Source organism: Solanum stenotomum, chromosome 5, assembly GCF_019186545.1.
Source record: "Solanum stenotomum isolate F172 chromosome 5, ASM1918654v1, whole genome shotgun sequence".
Classification (NCBI taxonomy): domain Eukaryota; kingdom Viridiplantae; phylum Streptophyta; class Magnoliopsida; order Solanales; family Solanaceae; genus Solanum; species Solanum stenotomum.
The window spans coordinates 18823968-18838019 of NC_064286.1; the positions used below are offsets into that span (position 1 = coordinate 18823968).

At 39.4% G+C, this 14052-nt stretch overlaps 1 protein-coding gene across 1 annotated transcript in view; it reads right to left on the reverse strand.

The window, feature by feature from the left end:
* The window catches only part of LOC125863741 (uncharacterized), a 24232-nt gene extending 10725 nt beyond the window's left edge, over positions 1-13507 (reverse strand). The window contains exon 1 of the mRNA XM_049543759.1: positions 9494-13507. Within this exon, the coding sequence (XP_049399716.1) occupies positions 9494-13507 (4014 nt within the window). The remainder of the gene's footprint in view (positions 1-9493) is intronic.
* Positions 13508-14052: the final 545 nt, after the last annotated feature.

The following is a 14052-nucleotide window of genomic DNA, read 5'->3' on the forward strand; positions in this document are numbered from 1 at the left end:
TTAGGGTTTAGTGTTTATGGTTAAAGGTTTAATGTTTAGGGTTTAGGTTTTGGGTTTTAGGGTTTAGGGTTTAGGGTTTAGGATTAAGGGTTTAGGGTTTAGTGTTAGGGTTTAGGGTTTATGGTTTAGTGTTTAGGGTTTAGGGTTTATGGTTTATGGTTTAGGGTTTGGGGTTTAGGGTTTAGTGGTTAGGGTTCGGGGTTTATGGCTTAGTGTTTAGAGTTTGGGATTTAGGGTTTAGGGTTTAAGTTTAGGGGGTTAGGGTTTAGGGTTTTGGGCTTAGGGTTTAGAGTTTCGTATTTAGCGTTTAGGGTTTAGGGTTAAGGTTAAGGGTTAAGTGTTTAGGTTTAGGATTTTGGATTCAGGGTTTAGGGTTAAGGTTTAGGTTTTATGGTTTAGGATTTAGATTTAGGGTTTTGGGTTTAGGGATTATGGTTATGGGTTTAAGGTTTAGGGTTTAGGTTTTAGGGTTTAGGGCTTAGCGTTTAGGGATTTAGGGCTTAGGGTTTAGGTGTTAGGGGTTAGGGTTTAGGGGTTAGGGTTTAGGGTTTAGAGTTTAAGGTTTAGGGTTTAGGGTTTAGGGTTTAGGTTTTATTGTTTAGGCATTTGGGTTTTGGGTTTAGGGTTTAGGGTTTAGGGTTTAGGGGTAAGGGGTTAGAGGTTACAGGTTAGGGGTTAGGGTTTAGGGTTTAGGGTTTTGTATTTAGGGTTTAGGGTTTAAGGTTTATGGTTTAGGGTTAGGCTTTAGGGTTAGGGTTTAAGGGTTAGGGGTTAGGGTTTAGGGTTTAGGATTTAGGGTTTAGTGCTTAGGGTTTAGGGTTTGTGGTTTAGGGTTTAGGGTTAGGGTATGGGGTTAGGGTTTAGGCTTTATTGTTAAGGGTTTAATGTTTAGGGTTTAGGTTTTGGGTTTTAGGGTTTAAGGTTTAGGGCTTAATGTTTAGGGGTTTAGGGTTTAGGGTTTAGGATTTAGGGTTTAGTGTTTAGGGTTTATGATTTATTATTTAGGGTTAGGGTTTAGGGATTTAGTGTTAGGGTTTAAGGGTTATGCTTTAGGGTTTGGGTTTAGGTTATGGTTTTGGGTTTTGGGTTTAGGTGTTTAGGGTTTAGGGTTTAGGGTTTTGGGTTTAGGGTTTAGGGGTTAGGTGTTAGGAGTTAGGTTTTATGGTTTAGTGTTTAGGGTTTAGGGTTTATGGTTTATAGTTTAGGGTTTAGGGTTTAGGGTTTAGTGGTTAGGGTTCGGGGTTTATGGCTTAGTGTTTAGAGTTTGGAATTTAGGGTTTAGGGTTTAGGGTTTTGGTTTAGGGGGTTAGGGTTTAGGGTCTAGGGCTTAGGGTTTAGAGTTTGGTATTTAGCGTTTAGGGTTTAGGGTTAAGGTTAAGGGCTAAGAGTTTAGGGTTTAGGATTTTGGATTTAGGGTTTAGGGTTAAGGTTTAGGTTTTATGTTTTATGATTTAGGATTTTGGGTTTAGGATTTAGAGTTAAGGGCTCAGGGTTTAGGTTTTGTGTTTAGGATTAAGGGTTTAGGGTTAGTCTGTTGGATTTAGGGTTTCAGGTTTCGGGTTTATGCTTTAGGGTTTTGGGTTTAGACTTTAGGGTTTAGGGTATAGGGTCTAGTGTTTTGGGTTTCATTTTTAGGATTTAAGGTTTATGGTTTAGGGTTTAAGGTTTAGGATTTAGGATTTAGGGTTTAGGGTTTAGGATTTAAGGTTTAGGATTTATAGTTTAGGTTAGGGTTGAAGGTTTAAGGTTTCGAGTTTAGAGTTTAAGATTTAACTTTTAGGATTAGGGTTTAGGGTTTAGGGTTTTGGGATTATGGTTTAGGGTTTAGCGTTTCGGGATTTAGGGCTTAGGGTTTAGGTTTTAGGGTTTAGGGTTTTGTATTTAGGGTTTAGGGTTTAGGGTTTAAGGTTTATGGTTTAGGGTTAGGCTTTAGGGTTAGGGTTTAGGGGTTAGGGGTTAGGGTTTAGGGTTTAGGGTTTGGGGTTTAGTGTTTACGGTTTAGGGTTTGTGGTTTATGGTTTAGGGTTAGGGTTCGGGGTTAGGGTTTAGGCTTTATGGTTAAGGGTTTATTGTTTAGGGTTTAGGTTTTAGGGTTAAGGTTTAGGGTTTAGGGTTTAATGTTTAGGGGTTTAGGGTTTAGGGTTTAGGATTTAGGGTTTAGTGTTTAGGGTTTAGGGTTTATGATTTATTGTTTAGGGTTAGGGTTTAAGGATTTAGGGTTAGGGTTTAAGGGTTATGATTTAGGGTTAGGGTTTAGGTTATGGTTTTGGGTTTAGGGTTTAGGTGTTTAGGGTTAAGGGTTTAGGGTTTTGGGGTTAGGGTTTAGGGTTTATGGTTTAGTGTTTAGGGTTTAGGGTTTATGGTTTAGTGTTTAGGGTTTAGGGTTTATGGTTTAGGGTTTAGGGTTTAGGGTTTAGTGGTTAGGGTTCGGGGTTTATGGCTTAGTGTTTAGAGCTTGGGATATAGGGTTTAGGGTTTAGGGTTTAGGTTTAGGGGGTTAGGGTTTAGGGTTTAGGGCTTAGGGTTTAGAGTTTTGGGTTTTAGGGTTTATGGTTTAGGGTTTACGGTTTAGGATTTTGGATTAAGGGTTTAGGGTTCAGGTTTAGGTTTTATGGTTTATGATTTAGGATTTTGGGTTTAGTATTTAGAGTTTAGGGTTTAGGGGTTTAGGGTTTAGGGGTTAGGATTTAGGGTTTAAGGTTTAGGGTTTAGGGTTTAGGGTTTAGGTTTATGGGTTTAGGGTTTAGGGTTTAGGGCTTAGGGTTTAGAGTTTGGTATTTAGCATTTAGGGTTTAAGATTAAGGTTAAGGGTTAAGAGTTTAGGGTTTAGGATTTTGGATTTAGGGTTTAGGGTTTAGTGTTTAGGGTTTAGGGTTTGTTGTTTATGGTTTAGGGTTAGGGTTCGGGGTTAGGGTTTAGGCTTTATGGTTAAGGGTTTAATGTTTAGGGTTAAGGTTTTTGGTTTTAGGGTTTAAGGTTTAGGGTTTAGGGATTAATGTTTAGGGGTTTAGGGTTTAGGGTTTTGGATTTAGGGTTTAGTGTTTAGGGTTTAGGGTTTATGATTTATTGTTTAGGGTTAGGGTTTAGGGATTTAGGGTTAGGGTTTAAGGGTTATGATTTAGGGTTAGGGTTTAGGTTATGGTTTTGGGTTTAGGGTTTAGGTGTTTAGAGTTTAGGGTTTAGGGTTTTGGGGTTAGGGTTTAGGGTTTATGGTTTAGTGTTTAGGGTTTAGGGTTTATGGTTTAGTGTTCAGGGTTTAGGGTTTAGGGTTTAGGGTTTAGTGGTTAGGGTTCGGGGTTTATGGCTTAGTGTTTAGAGTTTGGGATATAGGGTTTAGGGTTTAGGGTTTAGGTTTAGGGGTTTAGGGTTTAGGGTTTACGGCTTAGGGTTTAGAGTTTGGTATTTAGCGTTTAGGGTTTAGGGTTAAAGTTAAGGGTTTAGGATTTTGGATTTAGGGTTTAGGGTTAAGGTTTAGGTTTTATGGTTTATGATTTAGGATTTTGGGTTTAGTATTTAGAGTTTAGGGCTCAGGGTTTAGGTTTAGTGTTTATGATTTAGGGTTTAGGGTTAGTCTGTAGGATTTAGGGTTTAAGGTTTCGGGTTTATGCTTTAGGGTTTTAGGTTTAGACTTTAGAGTTTAGGGTATAGGGTCTAGTGTTTTGGGTTTCATTTTTAGGATTTAAGGTTTATGGTTTAGGGTTTAAGGTTTAGGATTTAGGATTTAGGGTTTAGGGTTTAGGATTTGAGGTTTAGGATTTATAGTTTAGGTTAGGGTTGAAGGTTTAAGGTTTCGAGTTTAGACTTTAAGATTTAACTTTTAGGATTAGGGTTTAGGGTTTAGGGTTTAGGGATTATGGTTATGGCTTTAAGGTTTAGGGTTTATGTTTTAGGGATTTGGGTTTAGCGTTTAGGGATTTAGGGCTTAGGGTTTAGGGGTTAGGGGTTAGGGTTTAGGGGTTAGGGGTTGAGGTTTAGGGTTTAGGGTTTGGTGTTTAGGGTTTAGGGTTTGTGGTTTATGGTTTAGGGTTAGGGTTCGGGGTTAGGGTTTAAGGTTTAAGGTTTAGGGTTTAGGGTTTATGGTTAAGGGTTTAATGTTTAGGGTTTAGGTTTTCGGTTTTAGGGTTTAAGGTTTAGGGTTTAGGGTTTAGGGGTTTAGGGTTTAGGGGTTAGGATTTAGGGTTTAGTGTTTAGGGTTTAGGGTTTATGATTTATTATTTAGGGTTAGGGTTTAGGGATTTAGGGTTAGGGTTTAAGGGTTATGATTTAGGGTTAGGGTTTAGGGTTATGGTTTTGGCTTTAGGGTTTAGGTGTTTAGGGTTTAAGGTTTAGGGTTTTGGGGTTAGGGTTTAGGGGTTAGGTGTTAGGGGTTACGGTTCAGGGTTTAGGGTTTATGGTTTAGTGTTTAGGGTTTAGGGTTTAGGGTTTATGGTTTATGGTTTATGGTTTAGGGTTTAGGGTTTAGGGTTTAGTGGTTAGGTTTCGGGGTTTACGCCTTAGTGTTTAGAGTTTGGGATTTAGGGTTTAGTGTTTAGGATGTTGGTTTATGGGGTTAGAGTTTAGGGTTTAGGGCTTAGGGTTTAGAGTTTGGTATTTAGCGTTTGGGGTTTAAGGTTACGGTTAAGGGTTAAGAATATAGGGTTTAGGATTTTGGATTGAGGGTTTAGGGTTAAGGTTTAGGTTTTATGGTTTATGATTTAGGATTTTGGGTTTAGGATTTAGAGTTTAGGGCTCAGGGTTTAGGTTTAGTGTTTAGGATTTAGGGTTTAGGGTTAGTCTGTAGGATTTAGGGTTTAAGGTTTCGGGTTTATGCTTTAGGGTTTTGGGTTTAGACTTTAGGGTTTAGGGTATAGGGTCTAGTGTTTTGGGTTTCATTTTTAGGATTTAAGGTTTATGGTTTAGGGTTTAAGGTTTAGGGTTTAGGATTTAGGGTTTAGGGTTTAGGATTTAAGGTTTAGGATTTATAGTTTAGGTTAGGGTTGAAGGTTTAAGGTTTCGAGTTTAGAGTTTAAGATTTAACTTTTAGGGATTACGGTTATGGCTTTAAGGTTTAGGGTTTAGGTTTTAGGGTTTAGGGTTTGGCGTTTAGGGATTTAGGGCTTAGGGTTTAGGGTTTAGGGTTTAGGGTTTTGTATTTAGGGTTTAGGGTTTAAGGTTTATGGTTTAGGGTTAGGCTTTAGGGTTACGGTTTAGGGGTTAGGGGTTAGGCTTTAGGGTTTAGGGTTTAGGGTTTAGGGTTTAGTGTTTAGGGTTTAGGGTTTGTGGTTTATGGTTTAGGGTCAGGGTTCGGGGTTAGGGTTTTGGCTTTATGGTTAAGGGTTTAATGTTTAGGGTTTAGGTTTTGGGTTTTAGGGTTTAAGGTTTAGGGTTTAGGGTTTAATGTTTAGGGGTTTAGGGTTTAGGGGTTAGGATTTAGGGTTTAGTGTTTATGTTTTAGGGTTTATGATTTATTGTTTAGGGTTAGGGTTTAGGGATTTAGGGTTAGGGTTTAAGGGTTATGATTTAGGGTTAGGGTTTAGGTTATGGTTTTGGGTTTAGGGTTTGGGTGTTTAGGGTTTAGGGTTTTGGGGTTAGGGTTTAGGGTTTATGGTTTAGTGTTTAGGGTTTAGGGTTTATGGTTTAGTGTTTAGGGTTTAGGGTTTATGGTTTAGGGTTTAGGGTTTAGGGTTTAGGGTTTTGGGTGTAGTGGTTAGGGTTCGGGGTTTATGGCTTAGTGTTTAGTGTTTGGGATATAGGGTTTAGGGTTTAGGGTTTAGGTATAGGGGGTTAGGGTTTAGGGTTTAGGGCTTAGGGTTTAGAGTTTGGTATTTAGCGTTTAGGGTTTAGGGTTAAGGTTAAGGGTTAAGAGTTTAGGGTTTAGGATTTTGGATTTAGGGTTTAGGGTTAAGGTTTAGGTTTTATGGTTTATGATTTAGGATTTTGGGTTTAGGATTTAGAGTTTAGGGCTCAGGGTTTAGGTTTAGTGTTTAGGATTTAGGGTTTAGGGTTAGTCTGTAGGATTTAGGGTTTAAGGTGTCGGGTTTATGGTTTAGGGTTTTGGGTTTAGACTTTAGGGTTTAGGGTATAGGGTCTAGTGTTTTGGGTTTCATTTTTAGGATTGAAGGTTTATGGTTTAGGGTTTAAGGTTTAGGATTTAGGATTTAGGTTTAGGGTTTAGGATTTAAGGTTTAGGATTTATAGTTTATGTTAGGGTTGAAGGTTTAAGGTTTCTAGTTTAGAGTTTAAGATTTAACTTTTAGGATTAGGGTTTAGGGTTTAGGGTTTAGGGATTATGGTTATGGCTTTAAGGTTTAGGGTTTAGGTTTTAGGGTTTAGGGTTTAGCGTTTAGGGATTTAGGGCTTAGGGTTTATGGGTTAGGGGTTAGGGTTTAGGTGTTAGGGGTTAAGGTTTAGGGTTTAGGGTTTAGTGTTTAGGGTTTAGGGTTTGTGGTTTATGGTTTAGGGTTAGGGTTCGGGGTTAGGGTTTAGGGTTTAAGGTTTAGGGTTTAGGGTTTATGGTTAAGGGTTTAATGTTTAGGGTTTAGGTTTTGGGTTTTAGGGTTTAAGGTTTAGGGTTTAGGGTTTAGGGTTTAGGGGTTTAGGGTTTAGGGGTTAGGATTTAGGGTTTAGTGTTTAGGGTTTAGGGTTTATGATTTATTATTCAGGGTTAGGGTTTAGGGATTTAGGGTTAGGGTTTAAGGGTTATGATTTAGGGTTAGGGTTTAGGGTTATGGTTTTGGGTTTAGGGTTTAGGTGTTTAGGGTTTAAGGTTTAGGGTTTTGGGGTTAGGGTTTAGGGGTTAGGTGCTAGGGGTTACGGTTCAGGGTTTAGGGTTTAGGGTTTAGGGTTTAGTGGTTAGGGTTCGGGGTTTACGGCTTAGTGTTTAGAGTTTGGGATTTAGGGTTTAGTGTTTAGGATGTTGGTTTAGGGGGTTAGAGTTTAGGGTTTAGGGCTTAGGGTTTAGAGTTTGGTATTTAGCGTTTAGGGTTTAGGGTTAAGGTTAAGGGTTAAGAGTATAGGGTTTAGGATTTTGGATTTAGGGTTTAGGGTTAAGGTTTAGGTTTTATGGTTTATGATTTAGGATTTTGGGTTTAGGATTTAGAGTTTAGGGTTTAGGGGTTTAGGGTTTAGGGGTTAGGATTTAGGATTTAAGGTTTAGGGTTTAGGGTTTAGGGTTTAGGGTTTAGGTTTAGGGGTTTAGGGTTGGTTTAGGCGGTTAGGGTTTAGGGTTTTGGGCTTAGGGTTTAGAGTTTGGTATTTAGCGTTTAGGGTTAAGGGTTAAGGTTAAGGGTTAAGTGTTTAGGGTTTAGGATTTTGGATTCAGGGTTTAGGGTTAAGGTTTAGGTTTTATGGTTTAGGATTTAGGATTAGGGTTTAGGGTTTAGGGATTATGGTTATGGGTTTAAGGTTTAGGGTTTAGGTTTTAGGTTTTAGGGTTTAGCGTTTAGGGATTTAGGGCTTAGGGTTTAGGGGTTAGGGGTTAGGGTTTAGGGGTTAGGGTTTAGGGTTTAGAGTTTAAGGTTTAGGGTTTACGGTTTAGGTTTTATTGTTTAGGCTTTAGGGTTTTGGGTTTAGGGTTTAGGTTTTATTGTTTAGGCTTTAGGGTTTTGGGTTTAGGATTTTTGGGCTTAGGGTTTAGAGTTTGGTATTTAGCGTTTAGGGTTTAGGTTTAGGTTTTATGGTTTAGGATTTAGTATTTTGGGTTTAGGATTTAATGTTTAGGGCTCAGGGTTTAGGTTTAGTGTTTAGGATTTAGGGTTTAGGGTTAGTCTTTCGGATTTAGGGTTTAAGGTTTAGGGTTTATGTTTTAGGGTTTTGTGTTAAGAGCTTAGGGTTTAGGGTATAGGGTCTAGTGTTTTGGGTGTCATTTTTAGGATTTAGGGTTTATGGTTTAGGGTTTAAGGTTTAGGATTTAGGATTTAGGGTTTAGGGTTTAGGATTTAAGGTTTAGGATTAGTAGTTTAGGTTAGGGTTTAAGGTTTAAGGTTTTGAGTTTAGGGTTTAAGATTTAACTTTTAGGATTAGGGTTTAGGGATTATGGTTATGGGTTTAAGGTTTAGAGTTTGGGATTTAGGGTTTAGGGTTTAGGGGTTAGGGTTTAGGGGTTAGGGGTTTGGGTTTAGGGTTTAGGGTTTAGGGTTTAATGTTTAGGGTTTAGGGTCTGTGGTTTATGGTTAAGGGTTAGGATTTAGGATTAGGGCTTAGGGGTTAGGCTTTATGGTTTAGGTTTCATAGTTTATGGTTAAGGGGTTTAAGGTTTAGGGTTTAGGGTATATGGTTTAGGGTTTAGGGTTTAGGGTTTATGGTTTAGGTTTTATGGTTTAGGCTTTAGGGTTTTGGGTTTAGGGTTTAGGGTTGAAGGTTTAGGGTTTAGGGTTTAGGAGTAAGGGGTTAGAGGTTAGAGGTTAGGGGTTAGGGTTTAGGGTTTAGGGTTTAGTGTTTAGGGTTTATGGGTTTAGGGTTTAGGGGTTAGGGTTTAGTGGTTAGGGTTCGGGGTTTATGGCTTAGTGTTTAGAGTTTTGGGATTTAGGGTTTAGGGTTTACGGTTTAGGGTTTAGGTTTTGGGGGTTAGGGTTTAGGGTTTAGGGTTTAGGGCTTAGGGTTTAGAGTTTGGTATTTAGCGTTTAGGGTTTAGGGTTAAGGTTAAGGGTTAAGAGATTAGGGTTTAGGATTTTGTATTTAGGGTTTAGGGTTAAGGTTTAGGTTTTATGGTTTATGATTTAGTATTTTGGGTTTAGGATTTAGAGTTTAGGGCTCAGGGTTTTGTTTTAGTGTTTAGGATTTAGGGTTTAGGGTTAGTCTTTAGGATTTATGCTTTAGGGTTTTGGGTTTAGAGTTTAGGGTTTAGGGTATAGGGTCTAGTGTTTTGGGTTTCATTTTTAGGATTTAGGGTTTATGGTTTAGGGTTTGTTGTTTATGGTTTAGGGTTAGGGTTTGGGGTTAGGGTTTAGGATATAAGGTTTAGGGTTTAGGGTTTATGGTTAAGGGTTTAATGTTTAGGGTTTAGGTTTTGGGTTTTAGGGTTTAGGGTTTAGGGTTTAGTGGTTAGGGTTCGGGGTTTGTGGCTTAGTGTTTTTTATTTTTTTTTATTTTTTTTTATTTTTTTTTATTTGAACGACCCTTGGAGGGGTCAGGGGCTTAGCAACACCCCCAGGCCTTAGCATAAATAAAAGCTCAAAAGAGCTCAAAAAAAGTACAGGGAGGGGGACATAAACCTAACCTCCGATCCTATGGTGGGTCTTAAGTTGACCTACCTACTAAGGTTAGTCAACTCAGTCCCATACTATAAATGGACAACCTAGAACTATGCACCTAAGGAGAGGACTCCTCTCAATACACGGGTTCTAGGAAGCATAAATAAGGGAGACTCTCCCCTTACAATGTCCGAAGGGAACAAAACAGTACCTAAACCTATTCAAGGAAACTATAATTTAAAACCATAGCTAAAATGAGTAGGCTATGTTCATATTCAAGGAGGTTCTTTAATCCTCTTGAGTTTCCTCCTTCTAAAACTTGCCATCTCGGCTATGTCTAGTTGATAATAGGCTCTTGCTTCTCTTGGTAGTTGCTGGATGTTACAGTATATTTGGGGATAATTAAGCTTGTGACTTTGCTTTGATAAAGAATCTGCCACAAAATTAGCCTCTCTGTATGTGTGTTTGCACCGAAAGCTGTGTGTTTGTGTGATGAGTTCCTGCAGCTGTTGTAGTTGTGTGCTGATGTTCCATGGAGGTCTGGTTTTCTGCGTGATCCAGTCTACAAGTAATTGTGAGTCCACTTCCAGAACAACCTTCTTATACCCTAGCTGAAGTACCCAAGTCATGCCAAAAAAGGCTGCTCCTATTTCGGCTTGATTGTTAGTGCCTTCCCCCAAAGGAGTAGCAAATGCTAATAGCATTGCTCCCATTTGATCCCTTAGGATGCCGCCTGCTCCTATTCTGCCCGGGTTGTTTAATGCACTGCCATCCGTGTTAATTTTGACCCAACTATCTGGCGGCTTTATCCATTTAACGAGAGTCACTTTGGTATCATGACTACAGCTCTCCCCCAACTGAATCAGTTCCTTCCAATTTGAAGGCCATTTGATTTGGGGGAAGTTAGTACACATTAGTTTGTAGTTGTCCTTGTAGATGGCGTATTTGACTCGACTAATATTGGACGATTTGCCTCCGTATTTACTAGCACAGCGATTCTTCCAGAGATTCCAACAAATTAATAATGGTGTCGCTTGTAGTAGCAGTTTGTGTGCTTCATTGTTGTACTTCGCTGACCACCATTGAATAATGAGTTGAGTAATAGAGCTGTGATCCCGACTGATTCCAGCAGTATCTGCAAAGCTTCTCCACACATATGTCGCGAATTGTCCGGTGTTGAATATGTGTTCTATCGTGTCTAAGCCAGACCTGTTACAACAACAAAAACAACTTGTTGGCTCAATGCCAAAGTTAGTTAATTTTTCATTAGTGGGGAGTTTGCCTCTTAGTAATCTCCACAAAAGAAATGAAATTTTAAAAGGGATACACTTATGCCAAATGAATGAATTAAAGTTGGTCTTGATCCTCTTTTCCCTGATCTCATTCCAGGCAGATGAACAGCTAAAGTTTCCATCCGTGCATGGTTTCCATATTGCTAAGTCTGGGAGATCCTGCTGGTTGGAGAGCTCTGTGGAGAGAATGCTGGCCAATTGACTGTTAGGTGCTTGTTGTAGAAGCTTGTTCCAGTTCCATTGTCCATTCAGTCGAAATTCTGCCACTGTGGTGTTGTTGAATCTGTTGCTATTGGTAGAGTAGTGAGCTAATGGTCCAATGCCCAGCCAATTATCCCACCAAAAGGAGCAGTTGCCAGAGTTGAGCTTCCACTGAATGTGTTTTTCGACTTGAATCTTGTTATGCATAAGATGTTTCCATGTCAATGACTCCCCTGTATCCCATTTCTTAATGATTGGGTTAGACCTTTGGCAATATTTAGCCTTCAAAAAATCCCCCCAAAGAGTTTGTTTAGATCTAAAAATCCACCATTGTTTATATTGGAAGGCTAAACACACATCCTTGAGGTTCCTCATACCAACACCTCCTTCATCGTACGGAAAGCTTAAATTTTTCCATGACGACCAATGGTATTTTTTCTTCTCATTCCTCCATCCCCAAAAGAAGTCAGCTGTAATGCTTTGGATCTGCCTGAGGACAGTGACTGGAGGTGTTACTGAAGCTAATAAGTGAATAGGTAGGGATTGTAAAACATGCTTGACAAGGATTGCTCTACCACCATAACTTAAAAGTTTAGTCTGCCATCCTGTGATCCTGCATAAAACTTTGTTAATAAGGTCAGAAAAATAAATAATTCTAGGTCTACCAACAAATAGAGGGCATCCGAGATAGGTGATAGGGCCCTCCTTTTGCCTGAAACCTGTTATTCTTTTGATTCTGTCCTTGGTGCTGTTGAATGCACTCGAGTGAACCATGAAATGGCTTTTCTCGGTGTTAACTGATTGGCCTGAGGACTGCTCATAGGACTGGAGAGTTTGCATGATAAGCTGTAGTGTTTTCTGTCTTCCTGAAGTGAAGAGGATAATATCATCCGCAAAGCTTAAATGATTCACTTGAGGTCCATTAGGCTCCATGAAGAAGCCATAGTAATCGGGGTTGTTGTACAGCCTGTTCAGTGATCTGGAAAGTACCTCTGCGCCTAAAATAAATAGGGCAGGAGATAACGGATCGCCTTGCTTGAGTCCTCTCGTGGATTGAAAGAAACCATGCCTTTTGCCATTAACAATAATAGAGTACCAATTGTTAGCCATGATTCTCCAAATCATATCGATAAGAACTTCATCAAAACCCATCCTTCGTAACACCAAACATATATAAGACCACGAAACCCTGTCATACGCTTTGGCCATATCCAGTTTAATAATAACATTGCTTCCAATATTAGGTTTCTTAATTTGGTGGATAATTTCTTGGGCCAACATATTGTTTTCAGAAATACTTCTCCCTTTGACGAATCCCGACTGATTAAGGGAAACCAAACTAGGTAGAATAGGACTTAGTCTAGAACTTACTAGCTTAGATATAATCTTGCTAGTGAAGTTGCTTAGACTAATGGGCCTGAATTCCGAAAGTTTGTTAGGATTTTTCACCTTAGGAAGGAGCACGATGCAGGAGTGAGAGAAATACTTGGGAATCATTTGTCCACAAAAGAATGCATGAACAACACCAAGAAGATCATGTTTGATAATGTGCCAACACTTTTGGAAAAAATAACCATTCATCCCATCAGGACCAGCTGCAGAGTTGGGGTTCATTGAGAGTACTACTTCCTTCAGCTCTTCCAGATTAGGCATAGCAGTAAGTCCTTCATTTTGTTCCTGGGTGACCATCTGTGGTATACAGTCTAATACATCCTCCTTAATGATTTTGTTATCTCCTGTGAAAATTTTCTGGAAGTGTTCGCAGGCAGCTTCAGCAATAACCTCATCTCCCTGTATCCATTCCCCATCTTCTCTGATAATTTTATGGATGAAAAGCCTTCTTCTTCTTCCCCTTATCAGAGAGTGGAAATATTTTGTATTGCAGTCACCTTCCTTGAACCACTGTAGCTGTGTTTTCTGTTTCAAAATGGAGTCTTCTATCTTCAGGAATTTGATATACCTAGCATTGAGTTCGTGAAGAGTGGATCTATTATCCTCACTAGGATCTTGAATCAGTTGCTCCTCCATTGTTTTGACCTTCTCCTCAAAATCCCTGACTTTTGCAAAAATATCCCCAAACTCCTCTCTGGACCAGTTGCTAAGAGTGTTGGACAATCTCTTCATTTTCTGATGAAATTTCCACATGTTGTTACCCTCAACATTTCTGTCCCAGCAGGCTTTAACAGTTTCAAGGAAATTAGGTTGGTCAGTCCAGCAATTAAGAAATTTGAAATATTTGATGTGATCATCCTCCCTAGCATTCATTTCCATCAATAAGGGATAGTGGTCTGACCCTACTGAGGGTAGGTGGGTGATAGTAGTCTGAGGCATTTTTTCCAACCAAGCATCATTAACAAGGGCTCTGTCCAGTCTTTTCCAAACTCTCTGTTGTATACCCCTGTTGTTGGACCAAGTAAATTTCTGTCCACTGAAGCCTAAATCTATAAGACCACAGGCTTCAATAACGGCTATGAATTCAAGACTTTTCCTCATGTTGTAAGGAACCCCTCCCAGTTTTTCTTCAATAGAAGTAATGACATTGTAATCTCCCACTGAACACCAAGGTCTCACAATATCAGCAGATTGATGTAACATTCTATCCCACAAAGGTCTTCTGAGATGGTCTTTACATTTGGCATACACAAAAGTGATGGTGAAGTGGTTTTGGATTTCATTATGCTTAAATTCACACGTAATTTGTTGTTCATCCTCCTCTAGAATTACACAATCAATGTCCATGTTCCAAAAGAGCCAGATTTTACCATTGCAGTTACTCACACCATGTTCCATAGCTAATTGATTTTTGGCACTTTGAATATGAGCATTGTCCGAGAAAGGTTCCATAATGGCAATAATAGATAATTGATGCATCTTCTTGAGCATTTTGAGTCTTTCGATTACACCTTGGGTGTTGATCCCCCTCACATTCCAAATAATTGTACTAATCATTGGGATGATGGGGATTTAAACAATCTAGTGTTTGGTCTGCCAGCAGTGACAGTGTTGATGTCTTGAACATGGAATTTGAATCTCTCATGGTGTAGCCCTCTAGGTGATAGTCCCTGATGATTAGCCACCTGTTGAATTTCCTCTGCAAATTCTTTATTAGGGTGAGGACTAAAAGCTCTAATAAGAAGCTCACTAGTCTCATCATCCTCATCATTATCTTTGAGCGACTGATTATCCCCATCTGGTTCATCCTCTGAGTTATCAACAGCATATTCATCTATTATAGGGCCTGTGTTCAGGTGACACTTTGCAGACCTGTCATCAGGAGGGACCTTAATTGGAGAATTCATGTATTGTGTTTGTAAAGGGGTAATATCCATGCCCAAGTGTTCATCAACCATAATGAACTTCTTGCAAATTTCCCCTTCTTTTTGTGGTTC